The sequence below is a fragment of the Cynocephalus volans genome, chromosome 3 (assembly GCF_027409185.1).
Source record: "Cynocephalus volans isolate mCynVol1 chromosome 3, mCynVol1.pri, whole genome shotgun sequence".
Classification (NCBI taxonomy): domain Eukaryota; kingdom Metazoa; phylum Chordata; class Mammalia; order Dermoptera; family Cynocephalidae; genus Cynocephalus; species Cynocephalus volans.
The window spans coordinates 14,708,335-14,734,822 of record NC_084462.1 but is presented as its reverse complement, the minus strand read 5'-3'; the positions used below and the strand labels follow the sequence as shown (position 1 = coordinate 14,734,822).

The following is a 26,488-nucleotide window of genomic DNA, read 5'->3' as shown; positions in this document are numbered from 1 at the left end:
CAACGAACAAGTCATGATAGTGATAAACAACGGTGTTAATGAGAGGCACCTCTTCACGTTCATCTCCTTCTGTGTATTAGTCCATTTCTGTTGCTTATAACAAAATACCTGGAACTGGGTAATGCATAAGAAAACAAAATTTATTGCTTACAGTTTTGGAGGCTGGGAGCTACAAAGTCTAGGGAACACATCTGGATGTCTTCTTTGGTGGTGACACAGTGTATCACATTGTGAGATGGTGGAAGCAGAGAGAATCTCACCTCCTCTCCTTTTAAAGCCCTCAGAACCAAGCCCATGACCACCATTATTAATCCATTCATTAGGGCATGGTCCTAAGAATCTAATCACCTCTTCAAGGCTCCACCTTTCTTTTTTTTTTAAAAGATGACCGGTAAGGGGATCTTAACCCTTGACTTGGTGTTGTCAGCACCACGCTCAGCCAGTGAGCGAACCGGCCATCCGTATATGGGATCCGAACCCGGGGCCTTGGTGTTATCAGCACCGCACTCTCCCGAGTGAGCCACGGGCCGGCCCAAGGCTCCACCTTTCAATTATCATAATAGGATTTCCCACTCCCAACAGTTACAATGGGGATCAAGCTTCTAATACATAAAACTTGGGGTTCACAGTCCATATCATACCACTCCTGGCCCCCAAAGTTTATATCCTTCTCACAGGTAAATACATTCATTCCATCCTCAAAGTGTTAACTTGTTTCAACTCAAAAGTTCAAAGTTCAGAGTCCCATCTGTGAAATCAAAACAAGTTATCTACTGCCAAGATACATTGGTGGAACAAGCATAGGTTACATATTCCCCTTCAAAAAGGGAGAAATAGGCCAAAAGAAAGGGGTAACAGGTCCTAAGCAAGTCCAAAACCCAGCAGGGCAGGCGTTAAATCTCAAAGCTGGTGAATCATACACCTTGACTCCACGTTCGATATCCTCTGCATGCTGTTGTAGGAGTTGGGTCCTCAAGTCCGGTGGCAGCTCTGCTCCTATGTCTTCCCTGGTCTGAAGCCACACTTCAGCTCTCCCAGGCTGGCATTGCACACTGGTAGCTACACAATTCTGGGGTCTCCATGGTGGTTCCGCTCCCATGGCTCCACTAGGCATGACTCTGATCAGGTTTCTCTGCTGCAAGTCTAACCCCACATTTCCTCTTGGCGTTTCTTTTTTTTTTTAAGATGACTGGTAAGGGGATCTCAACCCTTGGCTTGGTGTGAGCACCATGCTCAGCCAGTGAGCTAACCGGATATCCCTATGTAGGATCCGAACCCGTGGCCTTGATGTTATCAGCACCGCACTCTCCCGAGTGAGCCCCGGGCCGGCCCCCCTCTTGGCATTTCTCTAGCAAAGCCTCTATGTGGTGAATCCGCCGTTGTAAATGATCTTTTCCTAGGCCCCCAGGCTTTTCCATACATCATTTGAAATCAGGGTGGAGTCTCCCATGCCTTCACAGCTCTGGCATTCTGCGAGCCTACAGACAACACCTTGTGTGCACATGCCAAAGCTTCTGGCTTGTAGCTCCCAAAGCTGCAGGTCCAGCCACACCTGAGGCCAATTTAGCCACAGCTGGAGCACCCAAAACAGCCAGGGTGCTGGTGCAGAGACCAGCATCCCAAGGTGGCCTGGCCAGCGAGCCTGTGGAGGGCATCTCAGGCCTGTTCCCTGAGATCATTTTGTCTCCATAAGCCTCCAAGCCTGTAATGAAAGAGGTAGCCTCTGAAATGCCTTCAAGGTCTTTTTCCTCTTCTCTTCATAATGCCTTTCTTCTGTACTAATCTTGGCATATGGTCATTGGGCTGTACCATTGTTTTTGTGGCCACGCTGAAAATTTTCCAATTTTTTTCCCTCTGCTTTCTTTTGAATTATAAATTCTGGCTTTGCCTCATGCCTTTTCTACCATAACTCAGTGTAAGCTGTTGCAAGTAGCCATGCAGCTTCCTTAATGCTTTGCTGCTTACAAATTTCTGCCAAATACTCTAGGTCAGCACCTTGAAGTTCCACATTCCATAAAACTTTTGGGCATGAACAAAATGCAGCCAAGTTCCTAACCAGATCATAGCAAGGGTGATCTTTGCCCCAGTTTCCAATAAGTCCCTTCTCATTTACATCTGAGACCTCAGAATGGCCTTTACTGTCTATATTTCTATCAGCATTCTGCTCACCACCATTGAACCAGTCTCTAAGAAGTTGTAAACTTTCCCCGGTTTTCTTGTCTTCTAAACTCCCACCAGCAGCTAGGCTTTTCCTAGACTGTTCCTCCAAATTCTTCCAGCTTCTCCTCAACACCCAGTTCCAAAGCCACTTCCACATTTTCAAGTATTTGTTATAAGCAACACCCCACTTCTCTGGTACCAATTTTCTGTATTAGTCTTTCTGTTGCTTATAACAAAATACCTGAAACTGGGTAATTTATAAGGAAATAAAATTTATTGTTTACAGGTTCAGAGGCTGAGAAGTCCAAAGTCCAGGGAACACATCTGGTGAGGGTTTTCTTTGGTGCTGACTCAGGGTATCACATTGCAAGAAAGGTAGGAGCAGAGTGAGAGAGACTCTCATGTGCTCTCCTTTTAAAGCCCTCAGAACTATGCCCATTGAACACCATTATTAATCCATTCATTAGGGCATGGTCCTAAGAATCTAGTCACTTCTTCAAGGCCCCACTTTTCAATTATTATAATAGGATTTCCCACCCTCAACAGTTACAATGGGGATCAAGCTTCTAATACATAAAACTTGGAGGACACAATTCAATCCATTTCACTCTGCTTTCTTGAACTCTCTTCTCTAGAACCTGCCTGTCCCAGGTGAGGGTGCCCTGAGGAGGCATGGACATGGTTGCTAACCCTGTAGTTTGACTCGGAGTAAGTTAGGGTCTTCTCTTTTTTCTGACATGCCACCCATTCAGGGAGGGTTGGGCAGAACCTCATAGGCTAAAGCTGTGGGCCAGGTCCCTGCTGTCCCTGCTGGGAATGAGACTGGGTGACAGGAGGCCTGTAGGGAGAAACTGCTGGGAAGGGTGGGATGATCATGACCCGAGAGGCTGGATCTGAAGAGAGAGCAAGTTTGGCAGGAAGGGAGGTCCTTAGGACCTGTCTGGTGCTGGGGAATGGGACAGGCAGACCTGGTCCAGACAGACCATGTGGGGGAGGGCCCCAGGCTGGGGAGTCGTGGGGAGGGGTCATCAGGTGAGATGGGTGAGACTCCCACAGAGGGAGAGATGGCTGAGTAGTGCACAAGCACTGGCGGCAGCCCGTATTCAAATGCCTTTGTTGTTGCCAAGACCACGGAAAACACAAGCTCCATTTCAAAGTGAACTTCTCCACGTGGTGCCCATGGCCTGTCAGGCGAGGGGTCCATCCCAGGCATCTGCTGCTGTGGGAGGAGGCTGTAGCCTGTACAGACCCCAGAAAGGGGCTTGCCTCTTGCAAAGACAGCACCAATTGGAGGGGAGCTGGAGTTGGTTACGGGCACCAATGGGCAGGACTTACCAAGTGTGGTTCCAGGTGGAGAATTGGGCTCCATGGAGGAACATGTATTAGTTTAGAAGTTATCTATTTTAAGGTGACTGGATATGCAGTTTCTTTTCTTCTGGGATGATGTGAATTTTACTTTAAAATAAACGTGTGGTGCTGGCTGATTAGCCCCGTTGGTTAGAGCACAGCTTTATAACACCAAGGTCACAGGTTCAGATCCCTGTACTGGCCAACACCAAAAATAAATAAATAAAATAAATGTATGATTCTGTTGAAAGAGGAATATGTCAAAAATGAAGCAGATGGCCTTGCAATCTCGTTGTCTGCAGGGGAAAAGAAAAAAAGCAGATGGCCGGAGGATAAAGGAATGGGCTCAGTGGCTTAGGGCACGGTGTGTCTGGCCCCTGCCCTTGCACTAGACCGAGCCTTTCTTGGGCTCCATCTCCTCATCTGCCAAGGAGATGGTCACACCCTATTGGGGGCAGTGGTGAGCAGTCAGGGAGGAGACAAGTGTAAAGTTACAATAGGCTTGGCATGCATGTGAGCAGTGCTCTAGTGGCATGTGGTCTGATGTCATATGGCTGCCTGTAGTGGTGACATAATAGGGACAGAGGTGTGGGATCACTGGCCCAGGCAAGGGTGTGAAGCTGGAATGCCTCATCCATGAAACCCCTGTCTCATCTCACCATTTGCCTGGAATCACCCCAAAAGCTGTTGCAAGGGAGTTTCCAAAAAGGAGTGCCCCAAACTGTCCTGAGATGGGTTGGTTGAAATTCTAAAGAAAGACACACTAAAAGCCAGGGTGATCAATCCAAAGCATTTACTAGTGGAACTTACTTACAGAGTGCTGCAGCGAGAGAAAGGAAGGTTCTACCTAGGTATGTCTGCATCGAGGGGGTCAGGGTGTGGAGTTTATATGAGGGTTTAAGGAATTTGGTTCAGGGCCATAGCCAGTTTCTTTCAGTGTTTTGGGCAACAACCTAGATACTTTTATCAGTGCCTGGGAATGTTCAAGGTCCAAGTTTGGGTTCCAGCCTGTAGGGAGGAAACTGCAGCTGGCTGGGTCACAGAGCAATCAAGCCCCTCTGTGATTTTTGGTCAGGACACAGAAAGAAAGCAGGGAGAACTGAGGGACCCTATAGCCCCACTTGGGGGCTAGCTATGAAGGTAGGGTCTGTGGCACCACAGCCCTTTGTCTGATCACCCCTTTCTGCTCCTCAGTGGCATCTCTTCCTAGGCTAGCTCCTGGGGCTCCATGCTCTGGCCTTCCTGGCTCACATTGATGGTGCATGTAAGTAGCCCCACTCTGCTGTCTTTTTTTTTACCACCCTCCACCCCCTTAGCAAAACTGCCCCATACCCCAAGTTCCAGCTCAGGGGCTCCTTGCCTGCTACACCCTCACTCCTTGCTAGTCATCCTCCCCACCATGGTTTGCACAGCACTTCAGGCCAACCAAAAATATCATCCTTGTCATTTTTCTGTTTTTGTTTGTTTCTTTTTGGTTGTTTTTGGCAGCTGGCTGATATGGGGATCTGTGACTTTGGTGTTATCAGCACCATGCTCTAACCAAGTGAGCTAACCAGCCAGTCCCATCCTTGTCAAGTGAAACCTTCCATCCCTCCATTCTCCTTTCTTCTTCCTGTGGGTGAAGCAGTGTGTATGAGTCTCCTCTTGCTGCTATAACAAATCACCACAAACATGGTGGCTTAAAATGATACACATTCATTATCTTACAGTTCTGCAGGTCTGGAGGCCTCATGGGCTGAAATAAAGGTGTCAGCAGGACTGGTTCCCCTTGGAGGATCTAGGGGAGAATCTATTTCCTTACCTCTTCCAGCTTCTCGAGGCTGCATTCCTGGGGTCATGGCCCCTTCTGCTATCTTCAAAGCACATCACTCCTATTTCTGTCTCCATGGTCCCGTTGCCTCCTCCTCTTCTGTCTGCCTAATCTCTTCTGCCTTACTCTTATCAGGACACTTGTTGGATTTAGGGTTCATTGAGGCATGATGGACCAGGATGATCCTTAAATTAATTACATCTGCAAAGACTTTTTCTCCAAATATGGTCATATTCACAGGTTCCAGGGATTAGGACATGCACATATCTTTTGGGGGCCTCTATTTAACCCACAATAGACACGGACATTCTGCCTAATACACAAGGCAGGCAGGTTGTCCTCCCCAGCCCTACCCATAATGTTCTGGAGTCTTTTTTTTTTTTTTGTACAAAAGATGACCGGTAAGGGGATCTTAACCCTTGACTTGGTGTTGTCAGCACCACGCTCTCCCAAGTGAGCCACGGGCCAGCCCTCGTTCTGGAGTCTTTATCCCAAGTACACATGCTGCTCCTTGATGGTTCTGATGTCAGCCAGGCCTGAGGACCTCTTCAGATTCTGGGTCCTCCAGAGAGAGCCCATGAGACCCCCTCTTGGGTCTTTGGGGGGCAGACAGATTTGTACACAGAAAACTCTGTCCCCAGCAGCTGCAGGCATGAGGGAGAGTTTCCTTCTTTTTACCATGTGGAGACTCTCACCATCAGCAAACAGAGCCTGCAGTTTGGCCAAATGCTGGAATGTCGCATTAGCACTGAGTTTCCATGTTGGGGGTCTGCTCTCTAGTTGAATGATGGGATTGCCTCTAATGTGTTGAGATGTCCTGGAAATTTTGGACATTTGATGGCTCAAACCACATGTTCCAGACTCCTCAATATCCTCTCCTCCAGGGCCAGGAAGAAAGCCAGTTGAGTTGTGTGATCAGCAGAATAATGACCCCAAATATGTCCATGTCCTAATCTCTGGAACCTCTGAATATTCTAGGTTACATGGCAAAGGAGCCTTCAGATGGGGAGATTATCTCAGATTATCTGGGTGGGCCCAATGTAATCACATGGGTCTTTACAAGTAGAAGGAGGCAGAAGAGGGAGAACAAGAGAGATGGCATCAAGAAGGACCTAGCACATCATTGCTGGCTTTGAAGATAGAAAGGGGCCGTGAGCCAAGGGATGCGGACACCCTCTAGAAGTTGGGGAAAGCAAGGAAATGGATTCTCCCCTAGAACTTTCAGAAGAAATGTAGCCCTGCTGACATTTTGATTTTATCCAGGTGAGACTATTTGGAACTAGTTTTGGTTTTATTTTGTGTTTTGGTGTCTGGCTGGTACGGGGATCCGAACCCTTGTTCTTTGTGTTATAACACTGCGCTCTAACCAACTGAGCTAAACAGCCAGCCCCCCATTTTGAACTTTTGATTTCTAGAACTATAAGACACAAAGCTTGTGTTGTTTTAAGCTACCAAGTTTGTGGTAATTTGTTACAGCAGCAAGAGGCAATTAATACCCGTGTCCTGGTTCCGGGTTTGGAGTTTGCTGTAGGTGAGGTTGCTTCATTCAGCATTGCGCCAATGAGGGGGGCCCCACTCGTGAGGCTGTGCATGGTGGATGCCCTGTGTGCTGCCTGGCTTCCCCCTAGAGGCAGCCTAAGTATGGCCCCTTGGTCTCCTGGGCCGGGTAGGGGAAGTGGGGAAGAGAGGGGAGTGGCTTGTCCACTGGGAGACTCCTCACATCTGTCTGTCTTTACACTTTATTCACAGTTGTTTCTGGTTCTGAACCTGCCTGATTCTTCCTTTCTGGATCCAGCTCAGTGGCATTCAGGGGGAAAAGGAATAAGGAGCAAGTGGAAACAGGCTTAGAAGGACCAGTGGCTTCTGCTACGGGTAAATATGTCTCTCCTTTTAGTCGATCTGTTTTATGACCCTCAATAAAGTTTTAGTTTCTCTGCTTAGTCTTTTCATATTTATTTGCAAATCTATTCCTAGGCATTTTTTAGTATCGGTATTGCTATTATGAATCGAGATTTGAAAATCACATTTTTTTTGAAAAAAAATTTTTTTTAGAAAATTACGTTTTCTAAATAGTTATCACTCTGACAGAAAAGCTGAGGATTTTTTGTATCCATGCAGCTCACCAAAAACATTTAATAGGTTTTCAGTAGGTTCTCTTGGATTTTCTAGAGAGAGGTAATGAAATCATCTACACAGAGTGACAATTTGCTTCTTCCTTCAGCAATTGTCTTTTTTTTTTTTTTTTTTTTTCCTTTTCTGTCATTTTTTATCTAGAGCCTGGAGTCTGATGCTTATTAATTGAGGTGACAAACATTCTTTTCCTTCCCCTGCCTGTCATGGGAATGTCTCTGGTGTCCATAAGTACAAAGTTTGCTTTGAGTTCATCATCCAGTAAATATTGATCACTTAGTGTGCACCAGGCACAGTTTTAGGAGTTGGAAGTACAGCAATGAATGAAACAAAGAAAACAAAGACCCTGCCCTCACAGAGCTGAAGTTCTAGTGCAGGAGGCAGATAAACAAGAAGACAAGCAAACAAACTGTTCAGGTAGAGTAAGTGCTGCAAAGAGAAATAAAGAATACTGTGGGGTGGTTAGGAGGCTGTCTCTGAGGATAAGTGAAGGGAGAGGAGCCTTCTGTGTGTCTGGCAAAGAGCCCTCCAGGTAGAAGAAAGCAAGAGCAAAGACTCTGGGGCAGGTATGTGCCTGGTGTGCTCCAGATTTCTTATTTTTTCCTTTTTTTTTTTTTTTTTTTTGCGGCTGGCCCGTATGGGGAACAACCCTCGACCTTAGTGTTACAGGGCTGTACTCTAACCAACTGAGCTAGCAGGCCAGCCCTCTCCAGGTTTCTGATGTGTCATTTATTGTGTTCAGGAAGTTTCCTTCTTTGTCTACTTTACTAGTTGTATAAGCTGCTTGGGCTGCCATAACAAATACCGTAGATTGGATGGCATAAACAATATAAATTTCTCACAGTTCTGGAGGCTGCAAGTCCAAAGTAAGGGTGCCAATATGGCCGAGTTCTGTTGAGGGCTCTCTTCCTGGCTTGCAGACAGCTGCTTTCTTGCTGTGTCCTCACACAGTGAGGAGAGACAGAGAGCTCTTATAAGGACACATCTGATAATGGAGGTCCCACCCTCATGATAGTATCTGAAACTAATAACCTCCAAAAGGCCCCACTTCAAAATACCTTCACACTGGGAGTTTCATATGAATTTGGGGGGGACACACTTAGTCCATTTAATCAATAGCTGTTTTTTTACCAAATGCCTTTATAGCAATTGAGAAGATCACATGGTGACTTTTTTTCTAGAAGTTTTACAAATAGAGAAACATGTAGATAATAATGTAACAGCTATCAACACACCTCCCAGAATCAATAATTGTTAACATTTGCTTCAGTTCTTTTCTTTTTTATTGAAGTTTAACCAACACACAGCAAAGTGCATGAATTATAGGTGAGCCATTTTTTACATGTGTAGACACCGATGTAACCATCTGCATAGCTACCGCACAAAACAAGACATAGACCATTTCTAGCCCCAGTCCCAGTCCCACCCCCACCCCCAAAGACTCCTGTGGTCCCCTCTCCCTTATTATCTCCCAAAGGTAAAGACTGTTCTGACCTTGATCACCATGGATTAATTCAGCCTGTGTTTGAACTTAATATTAACAGAATCACAGTGTGGACTCCTGTGTCTGACTTCTTTTACTCAGCCTGATGTTTTGAGATTCAACTATGTTGTTGCATGTAGCAAGAATTAAAAAATCCCATGTCCCATCATCTGACTGAGATGGGGAGATTATTCTGGATTATGCAGGTGGGCCCAATGTCATCATGAGGGTCCTTATAAGTGGTCAAGGGAGGCAGAAGAGAGTGTCAGAATGATACTCTGTGAGAAAGACTGGCCAGTGCTAGCTTTGAAGATGGAGGAAGGGGCCACAAACCAAGAAATTCAGGCAGTCTCTGGAAGCCAGAAAAGGCAAGGAACAATTCTCCCCCAGAGTTCACAGAAGGCGTGCAGCCCTGCCAACACCTTGATTTTAGCTTGGTGAGACAATGTCTGACTTCTTTTCTCTAGAACTGTAAAATAATAAATAAGTTCTTTTAAAGCAAAAACAAAACAACAAAATCACATGCTGCCTGTGATTCACCAATCCCACTTTGGGAAATACGTCCTAGGGAAATAGCCAGAGTAGTGTCCGAGGTGTATGCTCAAGGACATTCATCACAGCACCAGGTACCATGCGGGACAACAAGGAACTCTCTTGGCTTGGCAGAAATGATGGTGCCGGCCAGAAAAGGAAGCTTCATCCAGGCATTAAAAACATGTTAAAATTTTAATAACACAGGGAAATGAGGGAGTGAGAAGAGCATGATTCAAATCACCGTAAATCTCCTCACAAGCAACTTTATATTGAAACACCCGTACACATGGACACCCAGAATAAGCATTGCCATGAGACAGGAGAATCAGGGGCTATTTTCACGATCTTTGTGCTTTTGTATTTTCACATTTTTCTTTTTTTTCTGACCGGTAAGGGGATCGCAACCCTCGGCACAGTGTGGTCTGCACCACGCTCACCAGTGAGCGCACCAGCCATCCCTATATAGGATCCGAACCCGTGGCCTCGGCGCTCCCAGCACCGCACTCTCCCAAGTGAGCCACGAGGCCGACCCTATATTTCATATTTTTCTAAGTGAATATGTTACTTTTAAATATGAAAAAACTGCTCGCCCACCCTCCCTCAGTGCGGTGCTCCCCCCACCCCCGGCCCCTTTCACAGCCTTCTACACCCAGGCTCTCCCTTCTGAAGCCAGGGCCTGGCTCGAGTCCATGGGTTTTGTCCTCCTCCTCCTTGTCACCAGCACACTGATCTTGCCTCCTGCTTGCCCACCAGATTGCCTCCCCCCAGCTTCATCTCCAGCCTGGTCCTGCTGCCAGAGGCCTGAGCATAGGAGCAACTGGCTAGAAGGTCCTCAGAAGACTGAGGATGGAGACCAACCCTCCAAAGGGAGACCTCCCCCGTTCCAGCTTCAGGCTGTAGCAAGGCCCCCGCCTGGGTAACCACGGCAGCCACCCTCAACATCCACCTGCTACTCATGCACATGCTTCAGGGCTCCCTCCCAAGTGTGCACCTGTTTCCCAAAAACATCCCCCATGAAAATGCCCTTCGTTTTCAGAGTAGGAAGGAAACAGAGAAGGGTGCTGAGTAAGCCCCCCCCCCAAGAATCCCTGGAACCTGTGAACATGTTATGTCACATGACGAAAGGGACTCTGCAAGTGTGATTAAGTGTGCAGGTGGGGAGGGGACAAGATGTAATGAAAGACCTTGAGATGGGGAGATTATCATGGATTACCAGGAGGCCCTAAATGTAATCACCAAAGTCTTTATGAGAAGGAGGCAGGAGGACCAGAGTCAGAGAGCTCGAAGCCTAAGACAGACTTGACCATTCATTGCTGGCTTTGAAGACGAAGGGGCCACATGCCAAGGAATGCAGACAGCTTCCAGAAGCTAGAGAAGGCAACAAGACAGATTCTCTCCTGGAGCCTCCAGGAGGAATCAGCCCTGTTGATACCTTGCTTTTAGCCCAGTGAGACCCAATCACAGTTCTGACCTTCAGAGCCCTAGAATAAATGTGTTGTTTCAAGCCACCAAGTTTGTTAGAGCAGCAATAGGAAGCTCATATGGTGCACTGGTAAGTCACGAGTGACTGCTCATAAATGCAACCAGATCTCTCTGGCAGCAGGGGGCTGGCCGTTTGCCCTCCTGCTGTGTGACCAACTGACCACATGGGGTGCAGCCCTGACCTAGAAGTATACACAGTCCCTGTGACGCCTGTTTGTGGCCTCTCTTCTCAGAGGTCACCCTTGTTCATCCATGCTTGAAAAGGAAGTCCCCTTATTGTCCACCCAAGCCTGGGCTCAAGAGCTCAAAGGCCGGCGAGATTGTGAGTGATGTCGGCAACCAAGGAACCAGGTAGGCTGGGGAATTGGGGACTATGGCAACAGGAGGGTTGGCACTTCTGGGCTCAGCTGCCTTGTGGCTCCAGCTACCAGGCAGGAGAGCACCTTGCTGATCTTCTGACCAGCAGAAGCCAGAAACCAAGAATTTATGTTAAAAATCTAACATGCATGTGGAGGTTCAAGGGTCACATGGAGCCAGACAAACAAAAGCCAGCCATGCTTTCCTGGGCTTTCTGCTGCCTTCCACTCTGAGACCTCAGGTCCAGCCCAAGAGGCAGGAAGGCAAAGCTTTTGAGCATCCACCTGGGAAACAAAGTCCCAGGAGGAGGAAGTGTCCTCAGTCTGCACTATGGCACAGGTGAGGTGCTCAGGGCTTGGCAGTCACCCCACATTCACTAGTAACCCATGAATTCCAATCCAGACCTCACTCCAGAAGGCAGGGGCAGGAGGAGAAGAAGCAGCTTCTTTTCCTCACACCCAGGTGGCCTTTTGTGGGAGGCCAGGCCAGGGAAAAGACTCTCTTGGGACCCCTGGTTCAGTCCAGTGTCCCCTTCTGCCTTCAGAGACTCCCAGACAGACAGCTGTACTGGAGCCAGCCCCCAAGACCTCCAAGGCCAGCACCCTCTCTATCTGCTCATGGAGCCTCTGGCTGGTGGCTCTTCCTGTGGATGACCAGCTGAGACTTCCAGTCGAAGCCCCGGCCACAGTCACTGCAGAAGTGGCGCCGCTGCCCAGCATGGCTCTTGCGGTGGATGACCAGCTGCGACTTCCAACTGAAGCTGCGCCCACACTCCTCGCACGCGTAGCTCCGGGGGCCTGCAAGTGAGCGCCTGAGGTGGCGAGGAGCAGCCGGCTCCCGGGGACCCTGCGGCGACTTCTCTGCTACCCCGACGGCCAACTCTGGGGCCCGCATGTGTGTCCGATGATGGATGACGAATACTGACTTCCACTCGAAGCCACGGCCACACTGCTCACATGTGTAGGGCTTCCTTGGAGGGGTACCTGGCTCTAGCCCAACCCCCGGGGCTGTGGGCGGGGGACACGCAATGGGTGTCCCCAGGGTGGATGCAGTAGCCCTGGATGGGCCCTCCCAGGTAACAGGTCCTGGACCCTGGGGCAGCTGGGCTTCTGGGCAGGGAGGACCCTCGCAGTGGCTGTCACTCTCATCTCCTGGAGGAATGAGATGTGGATAGACATGTGTGAGCCCTGGCACCTACGACACAGGCCCACCCCTACCCCAGACCTGCAGGGGTGGCACAAGCTCCCACCCCACCCAGGTCTGGCAGTACAGGTCACAGAGGGGCACTCACCTGGGCGGAGGCTTCTGAGGACCTCGGTCCCCACGCTCGGTGTCCCAGGCTCTGCCTCTGCATGCACCTCCGGCCTGGGGGGCGGTAAGCCTGCTGGGGTGGGGTGCAGATCAGGTGCCAGGCCCAGCATGGGGGTGGGTAAGGGGCTCGTACGAAGTAGTAATGGGTGGGGGCTCTAGAGTGTTACAAGAATGCACACAGGGAAAGGCTGGGTTGTGCGTTTCCAGATTGATATTGTAGATGCCCAGCCCAGCAAGGCCGACCGCAGGGGTCAGGTGCCGGCACCAAAGGAGAGGGATGGGGGGTGGGGGGCTGGCTGGGAGGCACTAGCTGATCCTCACCCAGCGAGACCACAGTGCCGTACTTCTCCAGCATCGCATCCCAGTAAAGCTCCTTCTGCGACAGGTCCAGCAGCCCCCATTCCTCCTGTGGAGGACAGGGCCCATCATCATCAGTGCCCACCCCTCACCCCACCCCATCTGGTGTCACATCCTTACTCATTACCTGGGGGAGAAGGCAGGCTACCTAAGTCTCATCTGCCAGGTGGGCTAAAGATGAAGCCAATGAGTGTTTGTGAGTGTTGGGGTCATCCTTCAGGTCACCTGACCAGCACTGCCAGCACTCGTCCCCCATCAGTTACCCCACCCCACATTCTAGCCCAAAAGATTGAAAGTGAGGGCAGGCTTCCAGGAGGCCAGGCAGGGATAGCCATGGCTATCTTCATCCTTCCTCCTGTCACCATGTCTTGAACAGGAAGAGCAAAAGACCAGGGAACTGGTGGGGACCTAGCCACCTCCTGCCAAGCCTCTGGTTACAAGAGTAACAGAGATCCACCTTGGGGGAACCACCGAAGGCTGAGAACATTCTGGATGTGGGGAGGCAGAAGGCAGGCACCTTGGGATGTCTGAGGGGGTACGAGGGAGTGGTAGTGGAGAAAGCACAGAGTGTCCCTGCTGCTTTGGGCAAGGTCCTGAGAGAGGGTGGGCTTGGCAGCACAGCAAGGATCCACAATGGCTTTACCAAGGAATGCACTCCTTGTCCAAGGCATCTGCCCTCCTCGTCACCCCGAGTTCCATCATCTTGAGCTTTGGTGGATTGGGAAAAATAATCTTGAAGCATAAGCCAAAGTGGGTCCCAGAGCTGGGAGGCAGCAGCCACTCAGAGCCACAGCTAGAGATAAGGCTGGCTGGAAGGGAGGACGCCGTAGAAGGGTGCAGCCTTCCCACCCTGCCTCATGTTTCTAACTGTGCCATCGGGCCACAGAGGGAGCCTGGAGGGATTTCTCTGCCTCAAAGCACATCTCAACCAGCAGTTCTGCTCTGGGAGCTCCCACATGGAGTGGCTTAGAAGCAGAAGAGCTGAGAGAAAACAAGACCCCTGCTACCCACACTAGAGAACCAAGTGCTTGAGGTAGCAGGGCCCTCGAACTGAGCTTCCAGGCCCAGCTGGTTGCCCTTTGAGAAAAGCCCCAGGAGAGAAGAGACTTCAGGCATTTCCCAGAAAGAGTGTCTCTGTTCTGGCCTCAGATGCGGAGGGAGTACTACAGGTGGTGGTCATCTTTTCTCCGCCCCACCTGTACACATACAAGTTCAAATCCCCGAGTGCTGGCCTAGGACCTCCAGGAGGTGCAAACCTCCCAACTCACTTCTCTGGATGTGAGGAAGCCAAGCCCACCAGTTTTAGCCACTCTATACCAAGTTTCCATGGCCTGAGACCCAAATCCTTTCCAGTGATAGAGACCACCCACCAGTCTGTCCCTCTGCCCCCAGGACATATGGGGGTACTGCTGCTATGACTCCATTTCTGGGGAGCAAGGAGCCCGGAAAACTGCAGGGCAGAGGGTGGCCACCAGTGGCCCCCCCCCCCCACACACACCTGGGGCCTGCACTTCCCACCGGCGGCAGCTCACCTGAATTCTGGGTAGATGAGAGGATGTGGAGGCTGGTTCCTGATGTCCAAGGTGGGCCTCAGGGGGCTGGACTGGAAGTGGTGGGTTGGAGGGTGCTGGAAAGCAGGGCAGATGGGAGGGCATGTCAGGGGCTACCCATGTGAGCCGGGGTGGAGGAAGACCTGGTGTTATTGCTGCTCCTCTGCCCTGCAGTATAGCAGGCAGCCAGCCCTCTGTTCCTGCCTCCTGGGGATCCAGCTCTGCAGTCCCTCTAGGGGCCCCACCCCAGCCAGGGATGTCCACACTCCCTCCAGGAGCCCCCAGACTTGGTGTGGCCCCCCCTCACCCATCTCCTGGCCATTGGCATTGGGCTCCTCCTTCACACTGTAGCTGAGCTGGGCAGACCCCTCCATCCTGGCATCCTGTGGACCCTCCCCAGGGGCTGCCCCAGGGGGCTCCACTGTCTCTGAGGGGTACGGGCTCCCAGAGGACTCCTCTGTCTTCTGGGCTGCAGAGAGCATCTCCGGCTTCAGGACGTGGGCTGTGATCTGAAGAGAAGAGGTAAGTCATGGAGGCTCTAGCCTTGGTCTGTCCCTTCAAGAAGCCAATGCCAGCCACACTCACCCAGCCCAGCAGCTGACCAGGATCATGGTGCAGCCCCTCAACCAGGGTAGCGGCTTCCTCAGGGCTGCCTGGCCGCTGACCTCGCACCCAGGCCTGGATCTCAGGGGGCAGTGCACCCAGGAACTGCTCCAGCACTAGCAGCTCCAGTATCTGCTCCTTGGAGTATGCCTCAGGCTGTAGCCACTGGTGGCACAGCTCGCGCAGCCGGGCCAGGGCTTCTCGGGGACCTGCCACCTCCTGGTAGCAGAACCCCCGGAAACGCAGGCGTGCAGCTTCAGGCTCTTCGACGGTGGTTTCGGGGTCCATGAAGGGCAGGCATGGAGGACCAAAAGAGGATGGCATTCTAGTTTGGGGGGGAGGAGTGTCTTCCTGTAGCCGCCAAGAGGGACCTATAGAAAAGGAGGGGTCGGGCCGAGCTAGTGTCACACTCGGGAGAGTGCGGCGCTGGGAGCGCAGTGATGCTCCCGCCGCGGGTTCGGATCCTATATAGGAATGGCCGGTGCACTCACTGGCTGAGTACCGGTCACGAAAAAAGACAAAAAAAAAAAAAAAAGAAAAGGAGGGGTCAAGGTGTCAGCCAAGAGGCCCTGGCCAGGGAAAGGCAGACACCAGGCCCAGCCCAGGGAGCTGAGTCCAGGACAGAAAGGACCTGAGACTAGGGGTGGGTGAGGCCAGGAAAGCTTCATGGAAGGAGGGGGTCACAGGAGCTGACTGCTAACAAGAACTGAGAACAAAAAGAAGTCTTGGGGACAAATGACTGGAGGTGAGGTGGCCACAGAGCTCCCAGGAAATTATAAACAGTTGGGTACAACAGTGGACTGTTGGGAGATGATGACGAGAGGTGGGCAAAGGAATTCATCCCAGGCTTCCAGGGTGAGGCTGAAGAGCCACGGAAAGTGCCCTGCAGAGAAGGAACGATCAGTCAGGCAGTGGGGCCATAGTTCAGGGTGAGCAGGAGCACTGAGGATGGGAGGAGCAGCAGGCAGGAGGCGGATTCCGGCTGGGTTGTGCCGGGGTGCTTCTGTGCCGGGTAAATGTTGACTTAAGTGAGGCAACCTGAGGGACTGGCTCTGGGGGCGGAGTACGACCACACCACGAGGCAAGGCAGGGGCTGATGCTGACTCCATGGCATCGTGCTAGCTGACCCCAGCGAACCGTGGATGGCCGGCACCACTTGGGCCCGTGCATGTAAAAGCCAAAAACAAAACCAAAAGCTAAGCAAAGCGGAGCCATGCATTGCGTGAAGTGGTGGGCTGGCAACTGTGCCCCAGCCTTGAAAAGGGTCTGGAGTGAAACTCTCCTAGGAGAACAGGCTGGGGATCAGGACTGACTCCCAAAGGACCCTGGGATTTCGTCGTCGGCCCCGCAAAATGGGAAGGAAAGGAAGAGGCCTTCCAGAAGGACGAGCCTGGGGGCCGGGCATAGGGAACGATGTTCTGGGTGCGAGGAAAGGCCTGTGCAAAGGCTCAGAGGTGAGGGCGCGCAGGGAGCGGTGCCGGCCATGTCCCGGGGGATGGGGAAAGCCGCGCGCCGCCCAGCCAAGCCCGCGCTCACCTCCACCGCAGCGCCGGGGCCTGAAAGCCACTTCCGGGAAGTAGCACCGCGCCGCCTGGCCCGCCCGTTACCCTGGCGATACCGCGCTGGCCAATTCCGCGCCTGCTCCAAAAATCGCCCCCTCCCTTGGACTACGTTTCCCATGAGCCTCAGCAAGTAAGGTTAGCCGTGTTTCGGCCAGCGGGCGCGCATGCTCACAGGCTTCTCACAACTGAGAGATGCTCTGTTCCTTTTAGAGGAATCTATAGTGTCGCAGAGTGTTGGGGGCCCCTTTCCTGACGCGGCAGGCGCTCTTCCTTTGCACCCCAGCCCCGGGACTCAGCTGCGGAGCTGGACACCAAGTTAGAATCCTGCTCACGTGCACAGTGGCCTAGCGCCCATTTGCAAGTAAGGGGCAGGGAGAGAGTGACCTTTTAGCCAATCAGAGCCGGCGACCCGCCCAAACCCCTTCGCCCCCGCCCTTCGTGAGGTGTCTTTATCACCGCCCACTCGTCCCCTAGGTAACAACTGGAGCACATCCGCCCACCTCCCGCTCTCTCCATAGCAACGACCGGGGCGTCTCTGCTCTCCTCAGAGGCCGGAAACGGCGGCTCCGCGTTCTCCTGGGTCTTGTAGTCTGGCGGAGGCTCGCCTCCAAGTTGGCCCCTGGAGAAGCCAGGGTCCAGCGGGAGAAGCCAGCCTGACTCGTGGGCCTTCTCCGCCATCCCCGGCGATTTGTCCCGCAAAGACGGTGCTGGGGTCCTTTATTAGACTTCCGTTAGGCGCCCTGCGGACATGCGGGAGCAACAGGGACTCAGACAGGCACCTATTTACTGATGAGGTAACTGACAATACCCTCAAAGTCTGACATGTCTTCAGCTATCAGTACTGCAAAGTGAGGGATGGAGATTTCTGTCCAGGCTTATGGGACATGCTCAAACTTTTACTTTGGGGACCAGAACTAGGCAGGGTGACCTTTATTTAGTTTCTTTCAATAGGCAATGCTATTGTTTTAAAAATCCGACTGTGGAATGGGGTCAGTTTTGCTTTCACGCATCAAGTGGCTGAACCATGAGTTATTCAATACTAAATTGCATCTGCCTGTTTGGCTTTCTTCTGATATCTGGGAATCCGTGGCTGCCTGCTGAAGAGCAGTTGGTATTAAACACTGATTGGAAGCTCTGGGACTGTGCATGGGTGGGGCTTGTCACCTCTGAGCTTCCCAGTGGGTTCCTCAGGTTGGGCTGTTTTAAGGGGCTTGGGTCTTTTCTCTAGGACTGTGCAGATTCCCCAGAATCAACTCTCACCATCCACCAGCTGGGGAAAGCATTGGGGCTTTCATAGCGTCTCAAGTAGCTGACCCCAGGCAGCTTTGTTGTAGATCTTTCCTCTCTGGGCTGCTGGTTCCCAAACCTTCCAGCGTACTGCAGGGTAAGCCTGGTCTGACCTTTCCACTTTACCCCAGTGCCGCCTAGATATTTGGCTTTCCTTAAATCAGTGACAGCTCCCCCATCCACTTCTAGATTCAGAATGCTGTTGCCGTTGACTCCCTTCATCATCCTCATACTTGTGGGTTTGTATGTTTGAAACACTTCCCTCTTTGTGGTTTCAGTGGATTTCTGAGCTGAGTGAGATTCGTGTCTTAAGTCTGATATTTTGACCTAGAAAGCCCAGGGGCACTTTTACAGTCACGGCCTGTTTAAGGTTAAGAGCAGAGGGGCCGGCTCAACATGACCGCAGAGGTTGGGGGGGAGGCCAAGACATAGGAGGAGGTAGGAGCCCAGGTTGGAGGCCAATGACCAGTCCCAGGTATTGGGAGGGGCAGATCTGAGGAGGGTGGAGGAGCTGAGGGACAACAGAGCACTAGCACAGAAGTGGGAATGGGCTTGATGAAGGACGGAGGAGGCAAGTGGGGAGACAGGATAAGGAATGAGCCCAGCCTGAGGGGTATAGAGGGCTCAGGGCAGAAATGGCTCCAGGCGCTTCCCTCCAAGGCACCGTAAAGTTTTCATGTGACAGCATATCACGAGGACTGGTTCAGAGGACCTGCCTTTGCAGGGTCTTGGGGAGCTGGGTCGTGTATGCCCCGTCTCCTTACGGAACTTGTAAGTCTCGAGGGGCAAAAGATAGGTCTGACCCTGATGGCAAGTGCTACTTGTGTATGGAGGATGGCTGCAAGGTTTTGGAGTTGATGGGACTGGAGTCAACCTTGCCAGGTGACTCACCTCACACATGTGGCTACACCCACTTTCAGCGGCAGGTGGCACACAGCCTTGCCTCAGTTTCCCCACCCACTACCCTCCCATAGCCTGGATTCATGAAGGCTCATCTTCCAGCAGAGCTGCTGCTGGGGGTAGACCAACCCTGCCCACCCCACCCACCTCTTGCCACCAAGGAGATACAGGTGTCCCAGTTCCTCACCGGGCTGCAGACAGGCTGCATATCTACCCTGTGGCTTCTCAAGGGGACCCAGGTTGAAGCCACGTCCCCAAACCTCTGACAATAACACACCCTGATGGCCTGTCTGTATATGTTCTCTTAATATCATCTGCATTGTATTAGGGTGAAACAGGCATCAGACTGTTAATGTTCATACAAATGTTTTAAAAAGAAACCTTTTATCAGGGAGCCCCTTTGAACTCTTGATAAAACCTGAACCATGCTCTGGAGCCTGGAGGCTGAGGACTTCCACATTGCTGTGCAAGAAATTACAATGTCCATTCCAAGTTGTAAACTCTAGTCTTTTTTTTCCCCCATAAAAAGACCATTAAGTTCCCTGGTCTGCCGAAGATCACAGGAAGCAAACTGAGCCACCACTGCACCCTTCTGTCCCATGTGGGGGCATTATACTGGGCGGGAGAGTGGATCTCAGGAAGGTACCAAACATGGCCTTAGGTAATGGCAAATCCTTCCTGTTCAGCTCTCTGTCCACCCTCCAATTGAGGGGGAAGATGGGTGGGCACGTGGCCACCAAACCCAGCAAAACGAGCAGCCCCATCTTGTCTCCTCTGAATGTTACCACCACCCTCGGATGTAAAGGCTCCTCTTAAGGTTGACTTTGGTTACAAGAGTCATTGATAGGACTTGGCTAAAGATCAGGCTTGGAGAATGTAAATGAGCACCACAGGAGAGCTATCATCTGTCTTTCCAGTGCTGAAGGGGGAAGCCACCTCTTGCCCCCAGGGCCTCCACCTCCTGTGGGTCTGCTGGGGGGAGCGGGTGTCAGGCCACACCTGGCAGACTTGAGTGCACCTCAAGTGTGTGGGGGTGGGTGAGCCATCTGGATGCTGGGCCAGCGCACCTAGGTTTGAGTCCCGGCTCTGCTGTGTGCCCTGGGCAATTCACCTCCCCTCTGTTTCCTCATCTTCTAAGTGGATATCAACTGCAGGAGCCACCTCACATCACAGGAGGAACTTCCCAGCACTCAGAGCAGAGGCTGGCAGTGAACATGTGTTGGCCATTATTAGGATCCCATCTGTCAGGGTGTCTGCAAACACCACGAGGGTGGGAATCTTTTTCTTCTCCCCGGAGGAAGCTGAAGCTCAGAGCCCACCACTTGCCCAAAGCTTGACCCCTACTTCCCTGTGGCTTCCTGTCGGCTGGGCTGGCCGCCAGGGAGCCTTGGATGAACAGTGGCCTCGGGGAAGGATCCCCAGTGTCGGTCTAGCGGTCAGTTTGTGTGCAGACTTCAGAAGTTTCTCTGGGCTGCTCCCACCCCCTTTCCAAACCACCCCCCCTCCGCACCTTAGCGTCCAGTCATAATACTCATGAAGTGGCACCACCGTGTGGGGCCGCCTTTATTGGCCTCCCACTGGGTCTGGCTGCAGTCTTGGGCTCACCAAAGTCCCAGTCTCCATGCCATGCCCGTACCCCTGATGTTTCTGCAGTGTGAATTCTCTGGGGATGAAGGCGTGAGCTATGGCTGAAGTGGCAAATCCTGTCACCACGTGCAAATAGAACCGCAGCCAAAAGGTCTCCCTCGTCCCTGGCTCGCACGCACAGAGCTTCTTTCCATTGTGGATTTGCAGAGGACACGGGTCCTTTAGCCGAGGAAGGGAGTCACAGAATGCCAGGGAAGGGTGGAGCAGCGACCTCAAGCCTCGACTGGCTTCGGGACTCCAGCTGGGCTGGAGGCAGGAGTGGGCTGGGCTTCCCTCACCGGGGCACCTTCCGAAGGAGGCCTGGCGGGGGCGCGCAGGCCTGCCCTGGGCTTCCGCGCGGCCTTCTCGCCTGTGTGGATCCTCTGGTGGTGGAAGAGGGCCGGGCGCTCGCGGAAGGCACGGCCGCACTGTGCGCACACGAAGGGCTTCTCGCCAGTGTGGATGCGCCGGTGGCTGAGCAGCACGGCGCCCTTGGCGAAGGCCTTGCCGCAGTCCCCGCAGCGGAAGGGCCGCTCGCCCGTGTGCAGAAGCTGGTGCTGCGTGAGGTTGGAGCTGTGGCTAAAGGCGCGGCCGCACTGCGCGCAGGAGAAGGGCTTCTCGCCCGTGTGCACTCGCTGGTGCTTGAAGAGCGACGAGCCCTGGCTGAAGGCGGCGCCGCAGAGCGCGCATGCGTACGGCTTCTCCCCAGTGTGCGTGCGTTCGTGCTGGATCAGGTGCGAGTTGCGGCAGAAGCGGCGGCCACACTGCGCGCAGGCGTAGGGCCGCCCGCCCGCGTGGATCTTGCGGTGCTGGCTGAGGTTGGAGCCGTGGCTGAAAGCCTTGCCACACTCGCCGCAGCGGAAGGACTTCTCGGCCGTGTGGATGCGCTGGTGCCGCACCAGCGAGGAGCTGTGTCGGAAGGCTTTGCCGCAGGCCGGGCAGGCGTAGGGCGTCTCCCCGCTGTGGATGCGCTGGTGCTGCGTCAGGTGCGACGTCTGGCTGAAGGCCTTGCCGCACTGGGCGCACTCGTACGGCCGCTCGCCGGTGTGCGTGCGCAGGTGCTTGAGGAGGTCGGAGCTCTTCACGAACACCTTGTTGCACGCCCTGCATTCGAAGGACTTCTCGCCGGGGAGGAGGCCGGGTCCGGCGTGGAGGGCCTCGCCCAGCTCATCCCAGGTCGGGGGCTCCCGGCCGCCGGCGAGTCTCTGAGGCTCGCGCCAAGCTGCACCCATCCCACGTTCTACCCCAGCACCAAAGGCCTCGAGGTCCGGGACGCTAGGGAAGGCTCTCCCAGGGGCCGCCCGTGCGTATGGCTTCGGCTGTTCGAGCGCTCTCGGCTGCTTCCGCGGGGGGTCTTTGAAGTCCTTCTCCCTGGATGGGCTGCCTTCGGGAGCCCTTATGGGGGAGGTCAGTCGCAGGCTGACGCTTTCCTCGCCGCTGCCCGAGCCTAGCAGGAGCCTCTCCCAGTAGATCACCGACACTCCTGTGGGTTTTCTCTCCCGAGATGGGGAAGGGCCCCACTGTCCCTCCTGGCTTTTTGCACCATGGCAGGCACCCGCAGTGGGGAGGACACTGATAGGTGTCCCTAGGGGGCTATCGGGGAAGGCCCCTGACAATGCTGCTTCTCCAGAAACATCCTTGTCCTTTGACAGACGCCGGGAACCTGAAGGCAGAGAAACAGCGATTGCCTGGGTCATCCTGACCAGGAGATGACCAGGGCAGACTGAGTGGGCAGGCAGGGGGGAAAAGAAAAGGCCCAGGCTGGCCCTGCAGAAGGGGTGGGGAATGGGGGAAGCATCTGCCCTGACAAGTTCGGCACTCACTGTATCAAGGACCCCTGTGGTCAAGGCACCAACCCACAGACACCCGGATGTGGGGGTGAGGAAAACTGAGCAGCTACTACATGGCACCCAGGACCCTGCACTGGCTGTCCCGCGCCCCCCACACCCTTCCCATAGCTTACTCTCTTCTCTCCAGTGGCCCTCTCTCCAGCGCTCACTTCCCAGACTGCTTTTGCTCCTTGCACTGACCTCCATCTGATGCTATAGGCTTTACTTATGAATCCTGTTTACCGACTGCTTCTCCCCAGGCACTGTCAGCCCCGCAAAAGCAGGACCAGGAGCATCCTGGTCAAGACTGTGTCCCCAGTGCTCAAGAAACACTGGGTGAACATATGAATGATGGAAGGAATGGCCCCATAAACGTGGCAGCTAGATATGGAGAGTTTGAAGCCACACAGCCCAGCTGGGGGTAGGACTCTGAGCAGGTCTCATCATGCCTGGGGGTAATATTCCATGTGAACTCAACTCCTGTGCCCTTGGAGTGCCCCCTTCAAAGATAGCCAAGGCCTCAGCCTCCAAGAGAGGCTGAAAATGGAAGTGAAGGGAGTCAGGTGTGTCTGAGGGAGGCAGGAAGGGGGAACATTGGCTTGGACACAGGTTGGTCCTGAGTTTACCCCACCCTGAGCACCCACTCACCAGGGCTGGGCCTCCTGTGGGCATTGCTGGTTGGGGTCATGTCCATCCCACCGGCAACCCAGGGCTCCTGGCCACGCTCAAGTTTGATGACCACACGAGGTCGGGCGGTGGAGAGTCCTGTGAGGTGGAGGAGCAGGTGAGAGGCTGGCCCCAGCTCAGGACAACCCACCTACCAACAGATGGCAGGAGTCAGGGCTTCATGGAAATAGTGTCATCTGTGCAACCAGGAAAACCCGATGGTTGTACCACGGGGAGGGGCTCACAGGAACCAGTTCAAGGGTCCCCATGAGCAGCAACTGTGTCAGTAGCACCAAGGGAAGGGTACTGAGTCCAGGCACAGAGAGGTCATGGCCGGACAGGACCATAGGGAGTGGTTGAACTAACCAGACTTCAAATCTCCGGGGCCTGACCCCAGCCCTGCGTGGTCCTTGGCCAGAAGGTGTGGGGCTGCTCATGAGCCAACAAGGAGGGGAGGAGGTAATTCTGGCACCAACTGCACTTCCCATGGAGGACCCAGAGCCTTACCGAGTGAGGCCACAAGTGCAAAGTTCTCCAGCATCACATGGCGGTACAGGGCCCTCTGGGCTGTGTCCAGAAGCCCCCACTCCTCCCGGGAGAAGTACACAGCCACGTCCTCAAAGGCCATCATGCCCTACGACAACAGGCAGAGGAAGACAGACATGGTCTAAGGTAGGGCTGTGTGATCCAGGACCCAGCTCCTGGTGGACATGCACAAGTCAGTCCCTTCCTCCACAGCGGTGCCCCCTCTGTTTCCTTCCCATTGCTGCCACCATGCTTTCCCTCAGCCACCCGTCAGACTCTTCCCACAGTCCCAGACGACCCCAGCTGCTCTTCCCTGACTGAGTCTATGAGCTCGTCCCTTCTCCTCAATCCAGTTCCCAGGCCCTGCTTTGGCCCAGGATATCAGGACTCTGTCCATTGGATTCCTACAACTTCAGGACTTCAGATCCACGAATGACTCCACTGGGAGACATCACAGACTCCTGATCTTTCCTCTGAAAGAAACCTGTTTCCTCTTCAAATTCTTTCTGTCTACAGCAGCTCCATTATTCCAGACAGGCTGTAAAACTTGGGATGGTTCTTCACTCACAACACACTCTCACACCCTACACTTGATGCATCAGCAGATCTACCCCGAATTCAACCGCTTTTCCCACCACCACTGCCCCATCTGATCCAGGCGCCATCATCGCTCACCGGGCCTGTGGCAGTAGCCTCCACTCTTCACACCAGACACTCCCTTCCGCTTCTGTTCTCTACTCGGTAAACAGTGGGATACTTTTAAAATCCTAACTCAGGGGGTGTCCAGTCTCTGTTCAAAACCTTCCAGGGCTCCCAGTGCCTTCGGGATAAAGTCCCAACTCCTCAGCCTGCCATCTCAGGCCCACCTATGTCCTGTCGCCGAGCTCCAGATCGAGAACGCTCAGTTCAGAAGGACCTAGGCTCAGTTCCCCCTCCAGCTTTTGCACGTGCGGGCCTCTCCCCTTGGTACTTCCTTCAAGACCTCACCCCCTTGGCTGCCAGAAGTGGGGATCCCACACGTGCACGCCCCACTGGCCTGGAAACCTGGGTTTAGAACAAACCGCTCCGCTCCACTCCCGCACCCCGGGGCAACAAGAGAGAAAGACAAGCCTTCTAGGTAAAGTCCTTCCCTCAACGGGGGCTCGGGCCCATGGGAAGAGGGGTCCCTTTACTCACCCGCGCCGGGTCGATCAGAGACGCCGCCATCGGAACCTGCGGTTGGGGGCAGAAGGGGTGAACAACCCGGGCACCGCTGATGCCTGACTGCAGCCGGCTCCGGGACTCAGCCTCCTCTTCAGTCAAGGGCGCAGAACGCCCAGGACGCCGCCTCCGGGGCTGCTGCGGGGGCGGAAAGCACGTGGCTCGGGGCGCTGCCCGACGGCCTCACGGGGCCGCCTACGCTACGCCCGGAGAAACCGAGGCTCGGGGGCGGGCCATCAGCTAGTGGTCATGACGCATGCACAGGCGCGGGCCCTCTGCTAGTATCTTCCTCGCTGCCCTCGCCTCGGGACCCCAGAAACTCCTAGAAAACCAGCCCCGACCCCGCGCGCTCTGGCCCAGATCGCCGGTGTGGCCCGACGCCGGGCAGCAAAGTGACAATCCCAGACGCCGGAAGTCCAGCCCCCCCAACCTCTCATTGGGCCAATGTAAGCTGCCCCGCACGTGTAGAGCCTTCTGGGTGGTGTAGTTCCCGTCTGCTTTCCGGAGCAGTAGGCGGTGCCCTTCCCAATCTCCATGGCAACGGCCAAGCATCACCACGCGGGGCGCTGGGAAAAAGAGTCCAGCGACTACACCCCGGTTTCCGTGGGCCCCACGTCTTCAGCGCAGGGTCACTGGGTCCCGGCGCCCACCCAAGCGGACTCCGAGGCTAACCCCGGGAGGCGCGAAAACGGAAACTACCGAGGTTCTGGGAGGTGACACCAGCAAGGAGCACAAAGGAGAAAACTTAATGTGAAGGGCGGATTAAGAGGTGGAAGAAGGGGCTGAGATCCCAGAGCTCCGGTTTCAAATCCCTGTTCTGCCTCTTACGGACTATGCTCCCCAGGGCAGGGGCTTGACCTCTCTGTGCATCCGTGCCCTGCAAAGAGTTAAGACCCGTTTTGCAAGCCCTACACCAAGAATTACAAGCCCTTAGCCTAAATTTTTCTCGAGTCTGAGATTGTTCTCAGACACCTGCGTAAACCATCCGTTTCCTTGGATCGCGCATAAGTTACATTCCTTGTCTTGCTTGTTCTTAGGGAATCTAGTTCTTGCCTTGACCCACACATCACAATATCGACTCTTTGTTCCTTTTTTCTCGGGACCAATCTAAGTGTCTTTTGACACAGGAAACGAAAGGCAGGGCAGTGTCAATGCAGACTGACCATATTGTTGACAGAGAAAAAGGGTTTCTCTTTGTTGCTCCACTATGAGGGTCTTGTTTTTAGGATCTTTAGACAGTCCTTAGGTGTTAAGTTCCTTCAATCTTTTAACCTCCCTCCTATATTTTTCTCCCTCTCTCTCTCATCTATCATCTATTTACTATCAACTGTAACTGTCCACAGAATTGATACTACTTGTAAATCCTTGTAGTGCAAGAGAGTTCATCAATTTTGGAATATTTGTGGGGCTGGCCCGTGGCTCACTCGGTAGAGTGCGGTGCTGATAACACCAAGGCCCCGGGTTCGGATCCCATATACGGATGGTCGGTTCACTCACTGGCTGAGTGTGGTGCTGACAACACCAAGTCAAGGGTTAAGATCCCCTTACCGGTCATCTTTAAAAAAAAAAAAAAAAAAAAAAATTTGGTATATTTGTGTGTAAATTTGCTTGCTTTCAAATAATTTAAGAAAATTTAAGGTATTAAACTGTGATCTAATCAAATGCTTAAAGGCATTATTAGCATTTCAAGCATAGTTTGAATGTTTGGAGGCATTTAACTTCTTAAACTTTTTATTTGTAAATTATCTTTCTAATGTGTAATTATTTAG

General features: G+C 53.2%; 2 protein-coding genes across 2 annotated transcripts; both read right to left on the bottom strand.

The window, feature by feature from the left end:
• Positions 1-10,108: 10,108 nt before the first annotated feature.
• ZNF446 (zinc finger protein 446) lies at positions 10,109-15,565 on the bottom strand. Its single transcript, XM_063092066.1, has 6 exons — positions 15,107-15,565; positions 14,829-15,030; positions 14,504-14,598; positions 12,936-13,020; positions 12,595-12,684; positions 10,109-12,454 (listed from the first exon to the last, which is right to left on the bottom strand). The coding sequence occupies exons 1-6, from the start codon at positions 15,446-15,448 to the stop codon at positions 11,919-11,921; spliced, it is 1,350 nt and encodes a 449-aa protein (XP_062948136.1). The 5' UTR covers positions 15,449-15,565; the 3' UTR covers positions 10,109-11,918.
• A 4,830-nt stretch (positions 15,566-20,395) lies between these two features.
• ZNF324 (zinc finger protein 324) lies at positions 20,396-25,090 on the bottom strand. Its single transcript, XM_063092044.1, has 4 exons — positions 24,696-25,090; positions 23,502-23,628; positions 22,977-23,093; positions 20,396-22,162 (listed from the first exon to the last, which is right to left on the bottom strand). The coding sequence occupies exons 1-4, from the start codon at positions 24,723-24,725 to the stop codon at positions 20,733-20,735; spliced, it is 1,704 nt and encodes a 567-aa protein (XP_062948114.1). The 5' UTR covers positions 24,726-25,090; the 3' UTR covers positions 20,396-20,732.
• Positions 25,091-26,488: the final 1,398 nt, after the last annotated feature.

Bases quoted from the DNA above. Each gene is read 5' to 3' on its own strand.
- ZNF446 (XM_063092066.1), bottom strand. From the start codon at position 15,448: ATGCCATCCTCTTTTGGTCCTCCATGCCTGCCCTTCATGGACCCCGAA. The intron at 15,031-15,106 runs GTGAGTGTGGCT...TCTTCTCTTCAG, and splicing joins CTGGTCAGCTGCTGGGCTGG to ATCACAGCCCACGTCCTGAA. The intron at 12,685-12,935 runs GTGAGGATCAGC...CCACCCCAGCAG, and splicing joins CGGCACTGTGGTCTCGCTGG to GCTTACCGCCCCCCAGGCCG.
- ZNF324 (XM_063092044.1), bottom strand. From the start codon at position 24,725: ATGGCGGCGTCTCTGATCGACCCGGCGCGG. The intron at 23,629-24,695 runs GTGAGTAAAGGG...CTGTTGTCGTAG, and splicing joins CTCTGATCGACCCGGCGCGG to GGCATGATGGCCTTTGAGGA. The intron at 22,163-22,976 runs GTGAGTGGGTGC...CTCTGCCTTCAG, and splicing joins CCACAGGAGGCCCAGCCCTG to GTTCCCGGCGTCTGTCAAAG.